Genomic DNA, 21,730 nt, shown 5'->3' on the forward strand with positions numbered 1-21,730 from the left:
CTCCCTTTATCTGAAAAGCAGAGCCATAAGATTGCTGCCCACTGACTCTGGGGTACCTGCTGTACTTTGCAGGCCAGCTCCAAAGCAGTTATCCACTTGTGGATGTCATCCCCATCCTTGTAGGGAGGGACAATCTTATTTAGGTTTTTATGGTCATAAGACCTTTCCCTATCTCTTGGAATATTGCTGCCACCAGTGGGTTCTAACCCACTTAACTTGTTCTCTCTTTCAATAGCCAGGGTCTCTTTTGCAAGGGCAACTTCTTGCCTCTTGATCCTAAGATTTACTTCCTTCATCCTAGCTTTGTGCTCTCTTCTAGCAGAGGCACTGGACCCTACTGAGGACCCAGAATTACCAGAACCACTGGATAGTGATATGTTCCTCCTGTTCCTATGGTTAGGCCTTATTGGAAGGTCAGGAGGGGGCCCACCAAGGCCCTCTCCTCCTCCAGATAGTCCTGTGTTGCCCAGGATAGGTTCATTAACCTCATCCTGGTCAGCATCCACCTCTTCATCAGATAGTGCTGGGTCCTCCCCAACATTCTCTTCTGTGGATTGATGGCCCTCCTCTCTACTACCTTGGTTATCTGTGTCTGATGCATACTCTGTATCATGAGTCACTAAGATATCTACCAGGTGGTTAAAGGTTGGACTCTGTCCTTGCCTCAATCTTCTGACTGTACACAGGCTTCTAAGTTCATTAAAAGTAAATGAGTCATACTTAGAGGGCACCCTCTGGGTGTCTTCTTGAAGAGGTCCACTAGGGCCTGCTTCCAAGGACATTTTCTAGTGAGGTGTAGTGTGTGCACCTACCTACACTAAATGGTTTCCTACTAGAACCTCTCTTGGAGTTGTAGTCAGGGTGTGCTAAGCCCTTTCCTCTACAACTGCTAAGTTCAGTAGAACTGAAAGTATGATAAGAACTTGATTTATATGTACCTACAGGTACCATAATGTGATCATTCAAATGATATCTTAAGATTATATGGTAAAACAACAGCAAGCTCTTATCCCATCCGCTGCACACCAATGTGAGAAGTTAGCCTGGCATATGATGTCCACTATTCTAGTGGGCACCTTGCACCAGTCTAAACGACCCTTATTGATGGTGGTTGTAAAGTCAACCTTATGGACAAGCTATCCTGGTGGTAGCATGGACCAGCAGTCATAGGCTAAGACTTCAGAGAGCATGTGAATGAAGCAAGCTGTTTTACCAATTATAATCCCTTGAATACCAAATGAAAGGACACGACACAAGGTATATATCAAATATATATGTATTTATTTTTAACACAACCCCTCTGCACTCTTTATGAGGTCAGAGATCGAAGTACATCACAAGTTACTCAATTAGCATACGATAAGTTGCACAAATACAGTTATGCCCTAAGGGCCTCACAAACCATATACTAAGTAAGTGGTATAAGAACCACTTCAGGAATAGTGAATAGGCCTAGGGCATCGCTGGGTCTACACTAACCAACCAAAGGTTAGGAAGTAGGAGACCCACGGGAGGCGTGTGCAGTGTCTAAACACAGTCGCGAGTTACCATTGACTTATAATGGATAACAAAGAAGTTACAAGGTTACGGTTTTAGGGCGCTTCCGGATGGACTACGGCAAAACCCCTTTAGACTAGGACACTTCGAGGTTCAAGACCCACGGGAGCACCGGAGTACTCGTGTTACCTCACCCAGGGAAGCCGGGTGCATAGGTGCCTTTTGGTGTCGGGTTTCGTCGATGCTTTCAATGGAGATCTGAAAAAGAAGTGCTGCAGGCGGCCAGAGGAAAAGTGTCCGGGTGGATCCAAGGGTGGATCGAAGAACTGAAGAACCTGAAAGCAGAGGGGACAGAGTCTGGGTCACTAGCCAGTGACCAGGAAGGAACCAGGCGATGTCGCGATGATCTTAGGTGAAGAGGTGAAGCTTGTCTCTGTAGCCACGAGGTCCAGGAGGTATCGACGACAACTAGGAGCTGGTTTCGAGCTGTCCCACGAAGGATCTAGTTGACTGCGGTGTCGGTATCCGGATAGGACCCAACAAGCCTTGGCAAACGCAATCCACGAAGGAAGTGAAGATTGGCTTCGGTTCAGACCAGCAAAGTCTGAGGAGCTTCTCCTTTGCAGGGAAGCTGGAGCAAGCCTGGAGCAACCAGGAAATCATTTTGGTTTCAAAGGTTGGTCTTCAGGGGGCTCACTAGCCAGCGGGTTAGCAACCGGGAAGACTGGTTAAGCTGAAATTTAAGAGGGCCCTACGCGGCACTCGTGGAGTGTTGAGGGCTGAGCTTCGGCGCAAATGGCGCTCGGGTCTGGGGCTTCTCGTAACCCACTGCACAACTGCGAGTTACCTCAGGAGTTGATACAGTTAGCAAAATGCAGGATGTCCAGGGTGTCCGGTCCCACGTCTCTCGCGTCCGCCATGGGTCCCAGCTTTGCTGTGGGTCGGAGTCAGAGAAGTCAGAGTCCAGTTCCTGTGTCGCTGAGTCTTCGGGTTCCGTCGGGAGCGTCGACAAAGCAGACCGGCAAGTTACTGGGGGTGCCTGTTTGCACAGGGTGGTCACTCCTTGACCACAAGGGAGATGTCTTCAGTCTTCTAGTCGGAATAGAACGTCGAAGGTCCAAGAGTTTCGTTTCAGAGTTTCGTTCCAGGATAATCTAAAGTCCTGGGGACACAGCACCTATCTTTATACTAAGAAAATGGGCGGGATTACCTGCTAGGTCCCTCCTATGGGTGGACCTAGGAAGGGGGTGGTTACACCCCTTTCCCTTTGTCCAGTTTCGCGCCAGGGCGGGCTGGAGTGCCCCAGCAACTGGTTTGAACCGGGCTATGCATGGAGCACCTTGTGTGCCCCAGGCAGTGTCTGGAAAAGCATCTTTCCATTCAATCCACCCTGCCCCAATACACTACAGGCTGTCTGGGGAGGTGCTAGCACTTCCCTCGACAGGAAACCTATTGTCCAGGCCTCCCTTGCTGGAGTTTCCCCCAGCAGCAGGAGGTCAGACTCCTGTCTGTGACAGCAGCATCCATTTTGTGATGCTGGGGCTCTGTTTAACTTTAACCGGGTAAAGCAGTATCATACATGTCTTTTCCCTCTAGAAGGGTGTAACGCTACCCCCGCCGGCGGGGGGGGGGGGGTGTATTATTCAAAAGTGTTTGACACCTTACACAACATGTTTTGTAAAGCCAAACCAAAGTTAGCATTCACCGCGAGGATTATAATGCACTTAAGAGTATATGGTATGGCTGTATCATAAAACAGCTATAAGGAGATGGTTCCGAAAGCTGCAGAGGGGCTCAGCTCATGCTAGGGCATCATCTCACATAAACCCAAGCACTCAGGATTGTTAAGGCCTGCCATAGGAGTGACTTATAGGTTACTATGTGTCTATATATAAGGTAGATATAGATATACTATATCTAAGTAAGCGGTGATTACACCACCTTACCCAAGCTGAGTGATCAGCATGTCGTGTCAATTTGGATGGCCAGCCATGGGTGGCATAATACATGCTGCAGCCCCTGGTAGGCCTTGGATGCACCTATGCCCTGGGTACCTATGGTACACTATACAGGGGCTCACAAAGGTGACACAATACCCAATCAGGTATGTACCTAACGTACATGGTATCAATTTAGAGAGAGAACAGCTGGGCTGTGGGTCTGATTAGCAGGCCCACAGCCACACTAAAGTCGAAAAACCAGAAAATCACATCAAAAAGCAGGGGTGACCATAGGAAGCAGACCCTACTCTCCTACACTGTACCTTCTGCTTCACCCTGGTCCTGACCCATTTGTCTGTTCTCTTACCCAATTCTTGTGGAGAGGTCAGTTTAGAGTCAACCAAGTGCTGATGCAACAGCTGGTTCTGACAATTATTAAGAATTTGTTCTCATTATAAGGTTATACAATCCTGTATAGTCACTTACTTACTGCCCAGTAACCAGCCTTCCATAGCCTTAGTAGCATAATCTACAAAGTCAGTCCAGTCCAGAGTCTGTCTCTTCTGTGTATCTCTGAACAGCAACCTATACTGCATAGTGGTTAGGCCAAACCCATTTATCAGAGCACTCTCAGGACATTGTAATTGTCAGCATCCTCTTCTCTGACAGTGAGGATCCTTATCTCTACCTTTGTCTGCAAAGGAGAGCCACAAATTGCTGCCCACTGACTTTGGGGTCCTGCTGTACTTTGCAGGCCCTCTCCAAAGCAGTTATCCATTTGTGGATGTCATACCCAGTCTGATAGGGAGGGACAATCTTGCATAGGTTTTTATGGTCATAGGACCAATCCCTACCACTAGGGGTTCTGCTGCCACCAGAGGGCTCTAGCCCTGCTAATTTTCTCTCTCTTTCAAGAGCTAGGGTCTCTTTCTCAAGGGCAATTTCTTGCCTGCTGATCCTAAGCTTGACTTCTCATTCTAGCTTCATTCTCCCTTTTCTCAGGAGAAGTTATCCTCCTCCAATGGGAAGAGGCAGAGGACCCCATTTATGAACCAGAATGGTTAGATTCCAAGGAAGGGAATCTCACTCTTCTAGCCCCACCAGTAGGTCTTCTTGGGTGGATGGGGAGAGGCCCATCTTGGCCCTCTCCATCTCCAGGTAGCCCTGTGTTTCCCAGGTTGTGTCCAGTGACACTATCCTGGTCCTCATCCTAATCCTCATCAGAGTCCTGGTGAGGCACCCCAATAGGATCTTTTTCTGATGAGGGATGGCCCCTCTCCCTACTACAATTTAGAGAGAGAACAGCTAGGCTGTGGGCATGATTAGCAGGACCACAGCCATACTAAAGTTGAAAAAACAGTGAAACACAGCAACAAATGGGGGTAACCATAGGAAGCAGACCCTACTCTCCTACACTAAGTAAGCAAGACCCTATTCATGTTTAGAGACAAAACCTTCGAATGCATTCCACACATGCAGTGATATAATCAAATGTGTGAAAATTAAACAGTTCCAACGTAAACATTTTTGCATTGTTAAGAATTTTTGTCATATTTTTACCAGATATTTGTTGCACAATTTACTTGTTCAAAATATTTGGATGACTTCGCTAATCCTAAACATACCGTCCCAGCAATTAGTTCTCTGGCGCACAAAGCCTTGCCCATCCATCACGGGCAATAGCCAGTTTTTTAACAGCAGCACATTTTTTTGATTGCTGCTTTTCACTGTTTTGTATGTTAGCGCAGGCAGTGGGTGCAGGCCAGATGACATGCCCCCCCAGCTTGCATGTCGGCATGCAGCCTCTATGTTGGACAAGACTGAGCTCGCAAGATCAGACAATAGTGACTTATTGCGAGTCACATTAGAGACATAGTGATAGTCCAGAACCCCTACGTGGGAACACTGGCGGCTGTGAATGAGTAGTACCATGGAGGCTGAAAAAGAGTTGTACACGAAGGAAGGGGATGCTTAAAGTATCACAGTATGGGGGCCTGGATGGGAACACGTGGGACTAGTAGGGAAGGCGTAGCAGAAGAGTGAGGGACACAACTTATGTGCAGAACTCTCCAAAATGACAGGTACAGGTTGGAGGTGGCAGCCGAGAGACGAAGAGAGGTGGGGACAAGATTCTCTGCGGTTTGAGGGAGATGGGACTGCCAACGGCTGCATTATGTGTAAGAAAGGGTATATGTGCACTGGATTTGAGTGGGAATTCTAAAAAGGACATACTTGGCTGTGACACAGTTGTGTAATGCTGTATTAGATCATGAAAATCAATATTTTTCAAAGAAAAAAAGTTAGTCTTTGCAAGTGTACTGCATTTAATAAACTGTACTCCTTGTAGCTTTAGATTTGCATATCATTTATTGACTGTTGTTTCTCTTGAATTCATTTTTATTCAGCGCTACTCTGCATTGAATCTCAGAAACTCATGCTTAGATATGGCGCTTAAATATTTGAATTCGGAAATGTATACTTCCAAAATATTAAAGATCGTGTTTGCTGACATAATTTTTGTCATCAATTTTAGGACAGCTGGTGGAATTCTTTAACAAAACGGAGGCGAAGGGTCCCCTGTCCTGTGACACAATATTGAAAGTATTCTACCAGACATGCAGAGCAGTACAGCACATGCACAAGCAGAAACCACCAATAATTCACAGAGATCTAAAGGTAATTCATGTGTACTATGAATTTGAATTTAGTTGACATACTCTTTTATACTGATGTGGTTGGTAGTTCCTTGGTCCCGTCCGTTAGAAGAGTGATACATTGGGAGACAAAGAAAAAAAACGAGAAGTGGTATGTTTTCTGGGTGTACTGGCGCCTTTCAGGGGAAATTCACTTTGCAATTGTCCAAAAGTTACCTATTTGAGTGGCGGTGCTGCAAGGTGAGGAGAACCACAAACCTCCCCAAATTTTAGCATGAGCTTACAAATGTACTAACACTCCCCAGCACACGTCAGAAATCTGTAAAAATAAAAAAAAAAGATAAACAGTGCATAGAAATAAGCACAATTTGTACAAAGATTTCAGATTCTCTGTCTTCTTTTCTCCTTTATTTAGTAGGTCTTCACACAAAGAAACAGCCGACACGTGTTTTGTCGCATACATGGGAATTAGTCCTGCCACTTTTTCAAGGCTGTGTAAATACAAACACAAGAACAAAACTCAAGTCCTGACTCGTGTAACACAAGTTTATATGAAATAGTATTCTGTAGTGGAAATGTGTCCATCTAAAGTATATAACCCTAAGTCATGCACAAGATGGAATACGTTCACCAATTGGACAAATTATCCAAGTGTGGCACAGCGAAAAGCTGCTACCAAAGGAAGATGGAGGACGGAGAAGCGAAAGATGAAGTGAGTGAAAGTGAATTTGTGTTGACGGAGATTTAAAAGGGGACAAACTTGTGAGTCTGGATGCCCAATACAACGTGCAGATTCGTGCGAATTCAACCCGGTGAGATAAAACCAGTGTCAACAAGAATAATCCCTATATATCCCAAGTTCGATGTTTTGTGTCATAGATACCGAAGTCTTCTCAGTACGAGTTTCTGTAAAGATGAAAAATTACGATGGTCGGGTAAATGAATTTATGCAAAATCTAGTGTGCTGAAACGAGTGAGCATGATCAAAACTAAAATACCTACTACTTCTGTGGTGATAATTCCAACCCACAGAGGGTGTCTGTATTCTGCAGCATCCTAAGTATGGTTCCTTTTTATCCAGCAATCCTGTAATACTCTGGTGTTTTTGAGCTGTAAGAAAACCATAACTCAATTTGAGACCTTAGCAGTGTATTTCCTTCTTGGAAAATGACTTATTTAGAAGTCTTCTTCATGTTCAGCTGTTGTCTATACATTGTAAGTTAAAACCTGAGCACTTTTCATAACACTGCTATGCTAAAATCTCACTCGCTATCAATATAACTCAGTCTCTCACCCCGGGCTCGACCTCAAAGTAGCCAACATCACCATTATCAGTTATTCATTATCATCTCGAGTAAATGTTCCATTGTATAAGAAAATGCTCTTGCCACCATCTTTAAAGCCCACCGTATGCAGCACCAGTGTCTCATATTTGCTAAGTAAATGCGCATATTAGAAATCAGTCGTGATCATTACCACTGTATTCAACCTGTCAACCTCGGAATGTCGGAAGTGCGCTTGTATAAAAGCAGGCCTACCGTTTACAAAAAAAGTACACATGCTCTTTCGCATGCCAAAATCTCAGCCACTGGACACTAATACTGTCCCAAATGCCCCACTACTCCCCACTGTTACCGTGTGTCTGTATGTCTATCTTCCCGATGCCGTCAGTGTCATGTTCTTGAGCACGCTACATGTTTGGGTTCCCATCCGCTCCTTTGGAATAAACGTGCAGTATCTCATCCGCGTAACCGGCGTACATGCCCACTTCCGGTTTACACAATTCAAACCTGTGATAACATAGTAGAAGGACTATACGCGTCCCTGGCAACAGTGACCATGTTGTAGTGTTCAAAATGTAGGTTATATATACAAAGTATCATCGGAAAAGAACAATTTTCAATATTGATGATTATTTACTAAATGCGAGAGGATTTGTCAAATTAAAAAAATACTTAACCATAGTCTCCCAATATGAGCACCATCAAAATGTGTGTGAATTGGTCTATCACCGGGGCAAAAATATCGAGCCTCGTCAAAACATAATCCAAGGAGTGAGGAAGTATCCATTAGCGGAATGGTTAAGATGATCCACGAAGTGCCGTGGTTGTGGATCGTGGATCATCTATTGTGCCCGCCCTATCAGAATGAGTGCGTGCATAATTCACAGATATCTAAAGGTAATTCATGGGTACTATGAATTTGAATTTATATTACATACTCTTTTGTACTGATGTGGTTGGTAGTTCCTTGGTCCCGTCCGTTAAAAGAGTGATATATTGGGAGACCAAGTTGTTGTCAGATATTTAAATCTGCAATTGAAGGACACAAGGAAAAATCAATGTTATACTGCTTGAAGTAAAAACTTTGACCCACCTACTCGTTGTCCAGATTCCTAATGCCCAAGGTGTCATTAACATTTAGTGCTCAGATGATTGCTACAGCAGTCAGGAGGCTCCATTCATGCATAGATTCATGGTAGTGCTAATTAACTGAATGAATGAAGTGTGTCGTGTCACTGTCAGTTTCTCCCCAACTTCGAGGATATTAGGTAACTCTAATAATTTGTTTGCATTGTTTTTTGTTGTTGTTTTTTTTGAAAAACCTTTATTGTAGCATTCAATAAAAATACAAGCATGGGCCTACAACCGCAGGGGCCGGCCGCTAAACAAAATTAAGACCCCCTATATCTCAGTACGACACAGCTCATCAGCCGACAACCCTGAGGTCCGGCAGCGATTCAGGATAGAACTTGTATTAGAATGCACAACTGAGTCCCAGGATGAGACAGAAGTTCCATTTTATATTATATAAGAAAGGATCAGGTGCCGTGCAATCAAACAGAAGAATACAGGGGACAGGGCAAGAGACAGGATATGCACGCAAGAACCGCTATAATGGAACATTGGCGCCAAAGCATATGGATCGATGTAAACGACAATACAATATACATTCAATGTTGAGCGCCAGTTCTCAGGGCCCGCCCACCCGGGAATCAGGATATCATAAAAAGCATTAGCACTAAATACAAGTACACGATAAGAATCCGAATGATTCACAAGCTATACTGATCCTTTAAGGAAGAGAAAGGGAAGGTGAGAAGAAGGCCAGAGAAATAAAAAGGGCAAAATAAAAAACCCTTTCCAACCCCCCACCCTGCACCCCTGCAAATGGCTACAGCCTAACCCCACTAGCAGCGTGCCTGTCGCCCCTAATAACTAAAACCCTAAAAGTAGGAAAAAGAGTGGAGGAGGGCTTATCCGTTTGGGCTCCCAGCCCCTTTAGTCCCCCCGCCAAAAACAGACACCCCCTATCACTAAAAGACCAACGTATGACAACACTTATAGAAAAAATTAGGGGGCACCGTAATACACCGCCCAGCCTTTTAGATCAAACAGTTGCAGGTCGAACACCCGTAAAAGCCACTCCAACCCGTCCCGACCTAGTTGATCTTAACCTTGGCCCTTCCGAATCAGCACACGAACCCCCCCAGCGAGACCCAAAGGCACACAAAGGAGTAATAGAGGACAAGGGAGTCATCAAGAATCAATCTATGGCGACTCGTAGGCAATGAGTCCACAAGAACTTCAGACGCAGAAGAACTCTCCCTCCTAGATGGACAGTCCCAACGTATCTTGCCCATGAGTCGTAAAGTCACCAAGAAAGGAGAAGACGACCACAAAATGAATGGAAAGTCAAGAACAAAAGTCTCCGGGAGGGGAATTCCTTTCGATACCTCCAAAGTCGATAGTGGTGGAAGGTTCGGCAATACACTGACGACCTCGGGAACACCTTCCACCAGGGCACCATCCGATGGTATCAATATTTGCTTCCTCACGGGGTTCTCGCACGGAGTCAAATGGCCGCGGTTTGAATGGCTGCAGATTGCTGTTCCAACAGTAAGGCTGGGTCCGGTTCCACCAGGAGCATCTCAGATAGGCGCGTGTCCAATTTGCACAATAAGACATCCACATGTGAATGAAACGCCCTAATTTCTGCCAATATTGACCTCAGCGATGGCTCAAGCACCGTGCGATCCATAATCTCACACCCGATACCAATCACAATCACCTCCCCGGGTGAATCTGGCATCCTCAGGGTGGACAAACAGGATCACGAACGTGCAGATGCGGAGGGTGACCAGTCTTTATTCGCAGCCACGGTCAACCCGGTTAAGGCCGCAGGCCAGAGACCCCGACCCACCGAACCCCGGTGGACCAAATACCGGGTCCGCGGGACGGGGACCCCCACCCACAGCCAACAGCAAGCAGAGTCACTCCTCCATCGATGCTGAGCAATAGAAATGATCGCCGCCAAATTCGGGCTTAAACAAAGCCTCCACTCCGATTGACCGGACCCAGCCTGGGTCTCCCGGCCGATGTTGTTGCACTGCAGCCCGGCTGTGAAAGTACTCGAGGCCCCGGCTTCACCGCTGGAGTAGGCCACAATCTTCAACTCGATGTAACTTCGTCAAACCAGCCGATAAAAGTTCCCGGATTTCACCATCGGAGTGCGGAACAGTTCATGTACACAGAGGCTAGGCGTAAAATCAGGATAATGTACAGGATATTGCGGCGGGATACGGAGGTCGGCGGAGCCGGGAGCCTAAGCAGCCATCTCGTTTGCTGACGTAGCTCCTCCCCCTTGTTTCCATTGTTAATTGAGATGTAGAATTATTAATTTCAATGACATGGTGTGATAGACGTGAGTGAAATGAGAAATCCATAGGCTTGGCTATGATGGAAAGTTAAATGTCTTCTGCTTTAAATGCCATGACAGTTCGGACCTGAGTAAAAGCTTGAAGGTTTTCCAAGGCTTTCAGAAACTTCGTTTTTGTGATTGTTAGTAATGTCCACATTTATAGCATGTTCTCTGTTGAGATTTCCCCTTTTTGGCATGAGGGGTATTAAGGGAAATGGACAGCTGGGAAGTATAGGGGCTTCTGTGAGTTGCTATGGTGGAAATATTCAGTGAAAGGCGTGATACTTGGTGTGGGCTGTGGACTGTGCCTAAAAACGGTAAATAAAAAAAAAAGAATACTGTGTGTAAATAGTCTTTGGAATAACTGCAGAAAAAGCAGAGATTGATTCTTTGATTCAAGTAGTAGTTTGACATGATATTTGTAGTACAATGAAATATCATTTTTTTAGGTAGAAAACTTGCTAATTAGCAACCAAGGAACAATCAAACTTTGCGACTTTGGCAGTGCTACTACTATTGCACACTATCCAGATTACAACTGGTCTGCACAGAAGCGAGCTACTGTTGAAGATGAGGTGAGAACTTTACATTGCCCTTTGCGTGCTTATCGCCTGTTGTCTTATTCAATAATAGCAACTTAATGATAACCACCAGTCAAAGTAAATGCGCCGTAAATATTTATTGTAAAATATTTGTTGTTTCTATCTAGTGTTATTGCGACCTGTCTTACGTGTGTAGTTTCCTTGCAATTCTGTTTAAAAAATGCCTTTCAAAACAAAATAAATTTAAATGGAGAAGGGTAGATAGTGTATCTCCTTTTATGGTGTATCACATAAGTAAGAATTTTATGGTGCATCACTGAAGGTGGACTCGTTCACAAGACGTACCCTACTATATAGACTTAAGCTCTGTTTATAGACAATCTAAAATAAAGGGCAAAAAAAAATTTGATTAAACTTGTAAAAATCTCACTTTTCTTTATTGGTTATTTGTAGAATGCGCCTGCAATCAGAAGACACCAATTCAGTTTTAATGGCATGTAGTTCACAATAATTATAATAAATGTGTTTCTGAATCCAAATCAGTAATTTGTGTTCCCTTGACTGTATTAATAAAATATCTATTCAAATGCACATCACCACCAATTGCTGAAAATGATGCTAGGATCTATTTTGTTCGATTCTGCATCCTTTTAAAATAACGAGTCGGTTAGCACTGTAAACCTACTGCCTGGTCTAAAAACGAATTTCAGATCGTGCAAAATTACAGAGAATTACCATTCCATTCTGAAGGCTCATTTCCAGGTACATCACAAGTTACTCAATTAGCATACGATAAGTTGCACAAATACAGTTATGCCCTAGGGGCCTCACAAACCATATACTAATTAAGTGGTAGGGTTTGGCATGGCCACTGAGCAGTATAGGTTGCTGTTCAGAGACACCCAAAAGACACAGACTCGGGACTGGACTGACTTTGTAGATTGTGCTACTAAGGCTCTGGAGGGCTGGTTACTGGGCAGTAAAGTTAATGACTATACAGGATTGTATAATTTGATCATGAGAGAACAAATACTTAACAACTGTCAGAACCAGTTATTGCATCAACACCTGATTGACTCTGATCTGACCTCTCCCCAAGAATTGGGAAAGAAGGCAGACAAATGGGTCAGAACCAGGGTGAAGCAGAAGGTACAGAACCAAGGTGGTGATCAGAAGAAGCAAGACCAAAAGGGTGGGGAGAAAGCAAAAGACCAGAAGTCTTCTCAAGGTCCCCAAAATGCTTCTAATGGTGGGGGTCCCCAAAAGTCTAAAAAGAAAGAAGGTCCAAAGAAACCATGGTGCAACTTTTGTAAGGTTAACACTCACCGTTCCAGTGAATGCACCAAAAAGGAGGCAGCTCCAGCCACCATTGCCCCTAAGGCAACTGTCCCCCCTAGTACAGATAATAGTGGTGGTTCTCAACAGAAGGGTGTAGTAGGATTGACTCTGGGAACTGAGGTGGATTCTGGCCTAGTCAGAATACCAACTCAAGCTGTTCTTGTCTGTGATGTGGACATGGCTATGTCCTCTACTGTGAGCCCCAGTAGCTTGGGCAAGTACAGACAGACTCCTTTGATTTTTTTTTTCCCAGAGTTGTATATAGCGCGAACTAGACCCGAACCGAATCGGGTATCAGATCGCTTTACATAGCACCAGTTACGGTACATGAGGACACGCATTCATTTTAGGTACGGGGAGATTAAGTGATTTGCCCAGAATCACAGGAGGTTTTGGCGTCGTTACCGAGATTCAAACTCAGATCCCCAGGTCCGAGTTCGATCGCCCTAGCCGTTAGGCAAACTCCTCTCCCCAAAGTGGCTCAGGCCTACAGGGACACATGTGCAAGTGTCACAATGGTGACACCCAACTTTGTGGACCCGGGACAGATCATACTAGGTGACAATTACCTAGTGACCAATGCAAGCAATGTCACTACCACCCATAGTATGGCAATTTTTAATTTCTCCTGGGGAGGGCTAACTGGCCTCAAAAGAGTTGTTGTTAGTTCAGACCTCCATTTAGAATGTTTGCTGGGCAATGACCTAGAATCTTCGGTCTGATCTGAAGTAGAGTATAGGACTCATGCAGAAATGTTAGGTATATCAGCACATGTCCTTGCTGTGACCAGGTCACAGGCCAAAAAGTGCAACACTGAACAGGCCCTGGATCCTGAAACTATGAACCAGTTGCCTACCAGGAGGAGAAGCAGTAGTATAAGGCAGTGCCTTCCCCCAGAATGAGGATCAGCCTTCCAAGGAAGCGGACTGTGAGACCCAAGAATTGACTTTCCTAGAAGAGATTGAGCCTGATCAGGTTGAGTTTCTTGGGACAGGGGGACCTTCAAGGGCAGATCTGAGGCAGGCGCAATTGGATTGCCCTTCTATTGAACCCCTCAGACAGCAAGCTGCTGCTGAGGCTGCTGGGAATGTTAATGGAACCCATAGAGTGTATTGGGATGGAGGGCTCCTGTATTCAGAGGCTAGAGACCCCAGGCCTGGTGCTTCAAGGAGGTTGGTCATACCTTTGGCATTCAGGGGCTTCCTTCTTACATTAGCCCATAATATTCCCCTTGCAGGACATCTTGGCCAGAACAAGACTTGGGACAGGCTTGTCCCTCACTTTCACTGGCCCCACATGTCCGAAGACACCAAGGAGTGTTGTCGCTCCTGTGTCACCTGCCAAGCCAGTGGCAAATCATGTGGCACCACAAAGGCCCCCCTAATACCACTACCTGTGGTGGGGGTCCCCTTTGAAAGAGTTGGGATAGACAATGTTGGACCAATGGATCCCCAAACAGCATTTGGGCACAGGTTTAACCTGGTAGTAGTGGATCATGCCACCAGATACCCAAAAGCTATTCCCCTAAGGACCACAACAGCACCTGTTGTGGCAAGAGCCCTCCTGAAAGTTTTCTCAAGAGTGGGTTTTCCGAAGGAGGTTGTTTCAGACAGAGGTGGAAACTTTGTCTGGATATTTGATTGCTATGTGGAAAGAGTGTGGAGTGAACTACAAGTTCACCACACCCTACCATCCACAGTGCAATGGTCTGGTGGAGAGATTTAACAAGACCTTAAAGGGTATGATTAAGGGTTTACCTGAAAAGCTTAGGCGAAGATGGGACATCCTACTGCCCTGCCTTTTGTTTGCTTACAGAGAGGTCCCACAGAAGGGGGTTGGCTACAGCCCTTTTGAACTTCTGTTTGGGCACCCTGTAAGAGGACTCCTTTGTCTGGTGAAGGAAGGATGGGAGTTACCTCTCAAATCTCCAAAGCAAGACATTGTGGATTATGTACTTGGTCTCCGCTCCAGGATGGCTAAGTATATGAAAAAGGCATCCAAAAACCTTGAGGCTGGCCAGGAACTCCAAAAGGCCTGGCGTGACCAAAAGGCTGTGCTGACTGTTTACCAGCCAGGACAGAACGTGTGGGTGTTGGAGCCAGTGGCCCCAGCAGCACTCCAAGACAAATGGTCTGGACCCCACACTATTGTTGAACAGAAGGGAGCGGTAACCTATTTGGTTGATCTTGGAACTCCCAGGAGCCCCCACATGGTGCTTCATGTCAACAGGCTGAAACCATATGTTGACAGGGCTGACATGGGCTTGCTCATGGCTACTGATGAAGGACAGGAGGAAGAGAGTGACCCTCTCCCAGACCTGCTCTCTCAGAACCCTGATGATGGATCAGTTGATGGTGTAGCCTTGGCAGGCAGCCTCACTGATCAGCAGCAGAGCGATTGCAGACAAGTTCTGCAGGCCTACAGACATATGTTTTCACTGACTCCAAGTCAGACTACCTGGTGCACTCATGAAGTGGACACTGGGGACAGTCTGCCTGTCAAGAGTAAAATCTACAGGCAGCCTGATCATGTCAGGGACTGTATCAGGACAGAGGTCCAAAAGATGTTGGAGCTGGGAGTCATTGAGCCCTTGGGCCAGTCCAGTAGTCCTGGTGCCTAAACCTCACACCCAAGATGGTAAGAGAGAGATGAGGTTTTGCGTGGATTACAGAGGCCTCAATGCTGTCACTAGGACAGATGCCCACCCAATACCAAGAGCAGATTACCTCATTGACAGATCGACTTCTGCCAAGTTTTTGAGTACATTTGACTTGACAGCTGGCAACTGGCAAATCAGATTAGCTGATGATGCAAAAGCCAAAACAGCATTTTCAACCCCAGGAGGTCATTATCAGTTTGTTGTAATGCCCTTTGGTCTGAGGAATGCACCTGCCACATTCCAAAGGTTGGTGAACCAAGTCCTCTCAGGTCTGGATGACTACTGTGCAGCTTATCTTGATGATATTGCTGTCTTTAGCTCCACTTGGGAAGATCACCTGATCCACTTGAAGAATGTTTTGTAGGCTCTGCAAAAGGCAGGCCTAAGTATCAAGGCTACCAAGTGCCAGATAGGGCAGAGCAAGGTTGTGTACCTGGGCCACCTGGTAGATGGAGATCAGGTTCAACCATTGGAGAGCAAGATCCAGACCATAAAGGACTGGACTGCTCCCACCACCCAGATTCAGGTCAGAGCTTTCTTGGACCTGACTGGGTACTACAGGAAGTTTGTCAAAAGTTATGGGTCCATTGTGACACCTCTCAATGACTTAACTTCAAAGAAAATGCCAACGAAAGTTCAGTGGACAGTAAGCTGTCAAAAGGCATTTGATGACCTGAAGCAGGCCATGTGCACTGCACCTATTCTGCAAAGTCCAGACTACTCCAAGCAATTCATTGTTCAAACAGATGCTTCTGAATTGGGTGTTGGTGCTTTTCATTCACAACTGGATAAAGATGGCCAAGACCAGCCAATAGCTTTTATTAGCAGAAGGCTGACCCCTAGAGAGAAACGTTGATCAGCTATTGAGAGGGAGGCCTTTGCTGTGGTTTGGGCCCTGAAGAAGCTGAGGTCATACTTGTTTGGTACTCACTTCAAGATTCAGACAGACCATAAGCCCCTCTTGTGGCTAAATCAGATGAAGGGTGAAAATCCCAAACTGCTTAGGTGGTCCATTTCCCTACAGGGGATGGACTTTACAGTGGAACATAGACCTGGGACTGACCATGCCAATGCAGATGGACTCTCCAGATATTTCCACTTAGAACATGAAGACTCAACTGGTCAAGGTTAGTTTAATGTCCCTGCGTTTGGGGGGGGGGGGGTTGTGTAGGAGAGTAGGGTCTGCTTCCTATGGTCACCCCCACTTTTTGCTGTGATTTTCTGTTTTTTCGACTTTAGTGTGGCTGTGGGCCTGCTAATCAGACCCACAGCCCAGCTGCTCTCTCTCTAAATTGATACCATGTACTTTAGGGACATCCCTGATTGGGTATTGGGCTTTGTGAGCCCCTGTATAGTGTACCACAGGTACCCAGGGCATAGGTTCATCCACGGCCTACCAGGGGCTGCAGCGTGTATTAGGCCACCCCTGGCTGGCCATCCAAACTGACACCACAGGCTGATAACTCAGCTTGGGTAAGGTGGTGTAATCACCCCTTACTTAGATATAGTATATCTATATCTACCTTATATATAGACACATAGTGGCCTATAAGTCACTCCTATGGCAGGCCTTAACAATCCTGGAGGCAGCGTGCTTGGTTTTATGTGAGAGGGGGTCTTAGCATGAGCTGAGCCCCTCTGCAGCTTTCGGAACCATCTCCTTTTAGCTGTTCTATGATATAGCCATACCATATACTCTTAAGTGCATTATAATCCTCGCGGTGAATGCTAACTTTGGTTTGGCTTTACAAAACATGTTGTGTAAGGTGTCAAACACTTTTGAATAATACCCCCCCCCCCCCCCCCCCCACCGGCGGGGGTAGCATTCCACCCTTCTAGAGGGAAAAGATATGTATGTTACTGCTTTATCCGGTTAAAGTTAAACAGAGCCCCAGTAGCTCAAAATGGATGCTGCTGCCACAGACATGAGTCTGACCTCCTGCTGCTGGGGGAAACTCCAGCAAGGGAGGCCTGGACAATAGGTTTCCTGTCGAGGGAGGTGCTAGCACCTCCCCAGACAGTCTGTAGTGTATTGGGGCAGGGTGGGTTGAATGGAAAGATGTTTTTCCAGACACTGCCTGGGGCACACAAGGTGCTCCATGCATTGCCCGGTTCAAACCAGTTGCTGGGGCACTCCAGCCCCGCTCTGGCGCAAAACTGGACAAAGGGACAAAGGGAAAGGGGTGTAACCACCCCCTTCCCAGGTCCACCCATAGGAGGGACCTAGCAGGTAATCCAGCCCATTTTCTTAGTATAAAGATAGGTGCTGTGTCCCCAGGACTTTAGATTATCCTGGAACGAAACTCTGAAACGACTCTTGGACCTTCGACGTTCTATTCCGACTAGAAGACTGAAGACATCTCCCTTGTGGTCAAGGAGTGACCACCCTGTGCAAACAGGGACCACCAGTAACTTGCCGGTCTGCTTTGTCGACACTCCCGACGGAACCCGAAGACTCAGCGACACTGGAACTGGACTCTCAGACTTCTCTGTCTCCGACCCACATCCACAGCAAAGCTGAGACCCGTGGCGGACACAAGAGACTTGGGACCGGACACCCTGGACATCCTACATTTTGCTAACTGCATCGACTCCTGAGGTAACTCACAGTTGTGCATTGGGGTACGAGAAGCCCCAGACTCGAGCGCCATTTGCTCCGAAGCTCAGCCCTCCACACTCCACGAGTTCCGCGTGGGGCCCATTCTTGCATTTCAGCTCAACGCGTCCCCTGTTGCTAGCCCGCTGGCTAGTGAACCCCCTGAAGACCAACCTTTGAAACCAAAACTGCTTTCCTGGTTGCCCCAGGCTTGCTCCAGCTTCCCTGCAAAGGAGAAGCTCCTCAGACCTTGCTGGTCTGACCCGAAGCCAATCTTCACTACCTGCGTGAATTGCGTTTGCCAAGGCTTGTTGGGTCCAATCCGGATACTGACACCGCAGTCAACTAGATCCTTCGTGGGACAGCTCGAATCCAGCTCCTGGTCGTCGTCGACACCTCCTGGACCTCGTGGCTGCAGAGACCAGCTTCACCTCTTCACCTGAGATCATCGCGACATCGCCTGGTTCCTTCCTGGTCCCTGGCTAGTGACCCAGACTCTGTCCCCTCTGCTTTCAGGTTCTTCAGTTCTTCTATCCACCCTTGGATCCACCCGGACACTCTTCCTCTGGCCGCCTGCAGCACTTCTTTTGCACATCTCCATTGAAAGTATCGACGAAACCCGACACCAAAAGGCACCTATGCACCCGGCTTCCCTGGGTGAGGTAACAAGAGTACTCTGGTGCTCCCGTGGGTCTTGACTCTTGATGTGTCCTAGTCTAAAGGGGTTTTGTCATAGTCCATCCGGAAGTGCCCTAAAACGATAACTTTCTAACTTCTTCGTTCTCCATTATAAGTCAATGGTAACTCTCGACTGTGTTCCCACGCTGCACGCGTCACCCGTGGGTCTCCTACTTCCTAACCGTTAGTTGTCTAGTGTATCCCCAGCGAATCCCTAGGCCCTAGGCCTATTCACTATTTCTGAAGTGGTTCTTATAACACTTACTTAGTATATGGTTGGTGAGGCCCCTAGGGCATAACTGTATTTGTGCAACTTATCGTATGCTAATTGAGTAACTTGTGATGTACTTCGATCTCTGACCTCATAAAGTGTGCAGAGGGGTTGTGTTAGAAATAAATACATATATATTTGATATGTACCTTGTGTGGTGTCCTTTCATTTGGTATTCAAGGGATTATAATTGGTGAAACAGCTTGCTTCACATGCTCTCTGAAGTCTTAGCCTATGACTGCTGGTCCATGCTACCACTAGGATAGCTTGTCGATAAGGTTGACTTTACAACTACCATCAATAAGGGTCGTTTAGACTGGTGCAAGGTACCCACTAGAATAGTGGACATCATATTCCAGGCTAACGTCTCACAATGAGGATGCAAAAAAGCCAACTACAAAACTAAAGCATATACTCCTGTTTATTAGACATTGGTCATTTTCAAGACTCTACTCCCAAAACCTCAAGTGAGGCCTATCTTGTGTCTGGTTCTGGCTTTTCTAGAATAATACACTATGCATTAGGTTTTTGATGCCGGACTATAAAATCAGTTCATTGCCATCAAGAATAAAAATGCAGACATCCAGAATTGGATCCTGTCATAAGAGAAACATCATCAATCATGGTAGTGTCTGCTGCCAAAAAATTCTTCAATGTTTTAGTGCCTCTGGATCAATATAGCGAAATTCTTAAAAAAAGAAACTAAAAGAATAGACTCAATTGGGAACGAGCCAGTGCTCTGAGGGTTGTAAGTTCCACCGCATTGCTGGGACGTATTAACAGGGACCTCTAGAACTCAATTATCTGTTTATTTTTAATTCTGTTCCTGAAGTGGATCGGGATGATTTTGGAGAGATCAAATTAGAGGGTATGCTCTCCTCAGACCAGACTATCATATGACCGCTGTCATGGTATCTCTTTGATACACATCTCTTTCCTGAGACTTATGTATTTGACTCTTTAGATGCAGAAAAAGATCATGGGCATTCCTTTTTCTGAATCTACTCTTCTTGGTTCTCAGACGATGACAAACTCGTAACATATTAGAAGAGAATCTGAAACCTTAAAATCTGTCATTTTAGAAAGGAGAAAGGAATTTTGTGAACTTCAGTTTAACGTTTATGGAAGTGACAAGAATTAACTTATTTCGGAAAAGGCAGCAATACAGAACCTATAACTTGGTAAGTCAGCCCTCATTGTGCAATATATTTATTCAGTAATAGTTGTGCTTTCTCTGCCATAGTCTTTGAAACTCTCCTCTGAGGTTGAAAGTGATTTAAGTTGCTACTCTTCCTAAAGTGTAGGAATATCAGAGCATCAAATGTACCTGTAATCCTAGTTATTCAGTAGTGGATATTCAATAGATTCACATGCTTGAATCATCCCCGCCGTCGAGGCGGGAGTCTCACAGTAAATAGACTTCAGCGCCCTCTAGAACATGCCAGAGAGGCAAGTCCCTCAGATTGTCTACCGCATGTCGTTGTAACAGGGAGTCTCCCAGAGCTCTGCTCAATTTTTTCTCTTTACTTGTATTTCTGTGATTTCCTGATGTCGGAATCGTCTAGGAAAGGACTCTTCAGGCCTTATGGATCATGTGGTAAGAAAAGGCTGCATGTTGACTATCCCCACAAGGATTGCATTTACTGCCTGTACCCTCGTCACAAAGTAAAAGACTGTAGAATTTGCAGAACTTTTGAAAAAACGTTGAATGACAGTGTAGGCAGACTACTTAACTGGTTGGAGAGGCTAAAATCTAATTCCCTGTGGTCTCTGATGAGGAAGGCAGTGTGAGTTTCCAAGAATCAGACCAGCTCTCTAAGAAAAGGGATAGATCTGTGGCATTCCCTGAGGGACATAAAGTGTCAAAAAAGACCTATCATGAGTCTAAGCATGCTGCCCCCCCAAAAAGTAAGCTTCCATTCCCTTCTGAGGAAAAATGTGCCTCAAAAACTGCCTTCAAACATTCTAAGACTTGGAGTCGGTCAGAACATCTTGGTCTTTGAAAAATACCTCGTCTACGATGAAACCACTGTTTGATTCCATCTCTCAGCAGTTTCTGAAGACACTTGCACCATCAAGGGAAGCTTCGTCTACTAGGATTGCCTTCGTGGACAGCACCCACACTGTTTTCTGATTTTCCACTGTGCACACTCGAGTGGATTTTGTGAGTGCTGGCGTCGCCCTTCTGCCGTTGATCTTGAAAACTTGCAAAAAACATCCCAGAGCGGCTCAACCCCGGGGCACCTCTGTGCACAACCTTGCCGCTCAATCCGGCCCAAACCTGTCTGACTCCGACTGCGAGCCAGTGAGACGCGGGCAGAGCGAGGACCCGCAAGCAGAATAGCAGGGAGCCAGCAAGGAGCTGCACGAAGCCGAGCTAGAGCCAGCAGGGGGCACAGAGGTCTGCAGCACTCCGACAGCAAGGTACAAGACACAAGGTACAAGGCACTAGGTACCAGGAGCGCCGAGGGGACCGGTGCGTGGTGTGTAGTGTTTGGCTCATACTGTAATCTGTTATACTGTTTGTGTGGGGGCTTTATAGGAACTTGCGCAGGAGTGGAGAAGAGGGTAGGCGGGTCAAAAAGAGCGCGAGAGCGTGGCCACCATTAGCGATGGCCGCAGATTGTAGTGCCCAGGAGCCCTGCTGAGGAGGCCCAACTAGGTTGGGTGTGGCTTGCGGCGCCTAGTGTGCCCTGCTCTCGCACCTCCCCCTGCCATTCCATTGCCCCCCACTGCTACATCTGCCCCCTGCAGTACCCAGCACCCAGCTCATTTTTGAGCGGCACCTACCATCCAGCCCATCTGCCCACCCGCCTACCGGCTACAATAGCATTATACCACCCTCTCCCTGCCA

General features: G+C 46.3%; 1 protein-coding gene across 1 annotated transcript in view; it reads left to right on the plus strand.

The window, feature by feature from the left end:
• The window catches only part of GAK (cyclin G associated kinase), a 1,786,158-nt gene that overhangs the window by 335,861 nt on the left and 1,428,567 nt on the right, over window positions 1-21,730 (plus strand). The window contains exons 5-6 of the mRNA XM_078676333.1: window positions 5,971-6,113; window positions 11,242-11,367. Coding sequence (XP_078532459.1) covers window positions 5,971-6,113; window positions 11,242-11,367 — 269 coding nt within the window. The remainder of the gene's footprint in view (window positions 1-5,970; window positions 6,114-11,241; window positions 11,368-21,730) is intronic.

Source organism: Lissotriton helveticus, chromosome 2_1, assembly GCF_964261635.1.
Source record: "Lissotriton helveticus chromosome 2_1, aLisHel1.1, whole genome shotgun sequence".
NCBI lineage: Eukaryota > Metazoa > Chordata > Amphibia > Caudata > Salamandridae > Lissotriton > Lissotriton helveticus.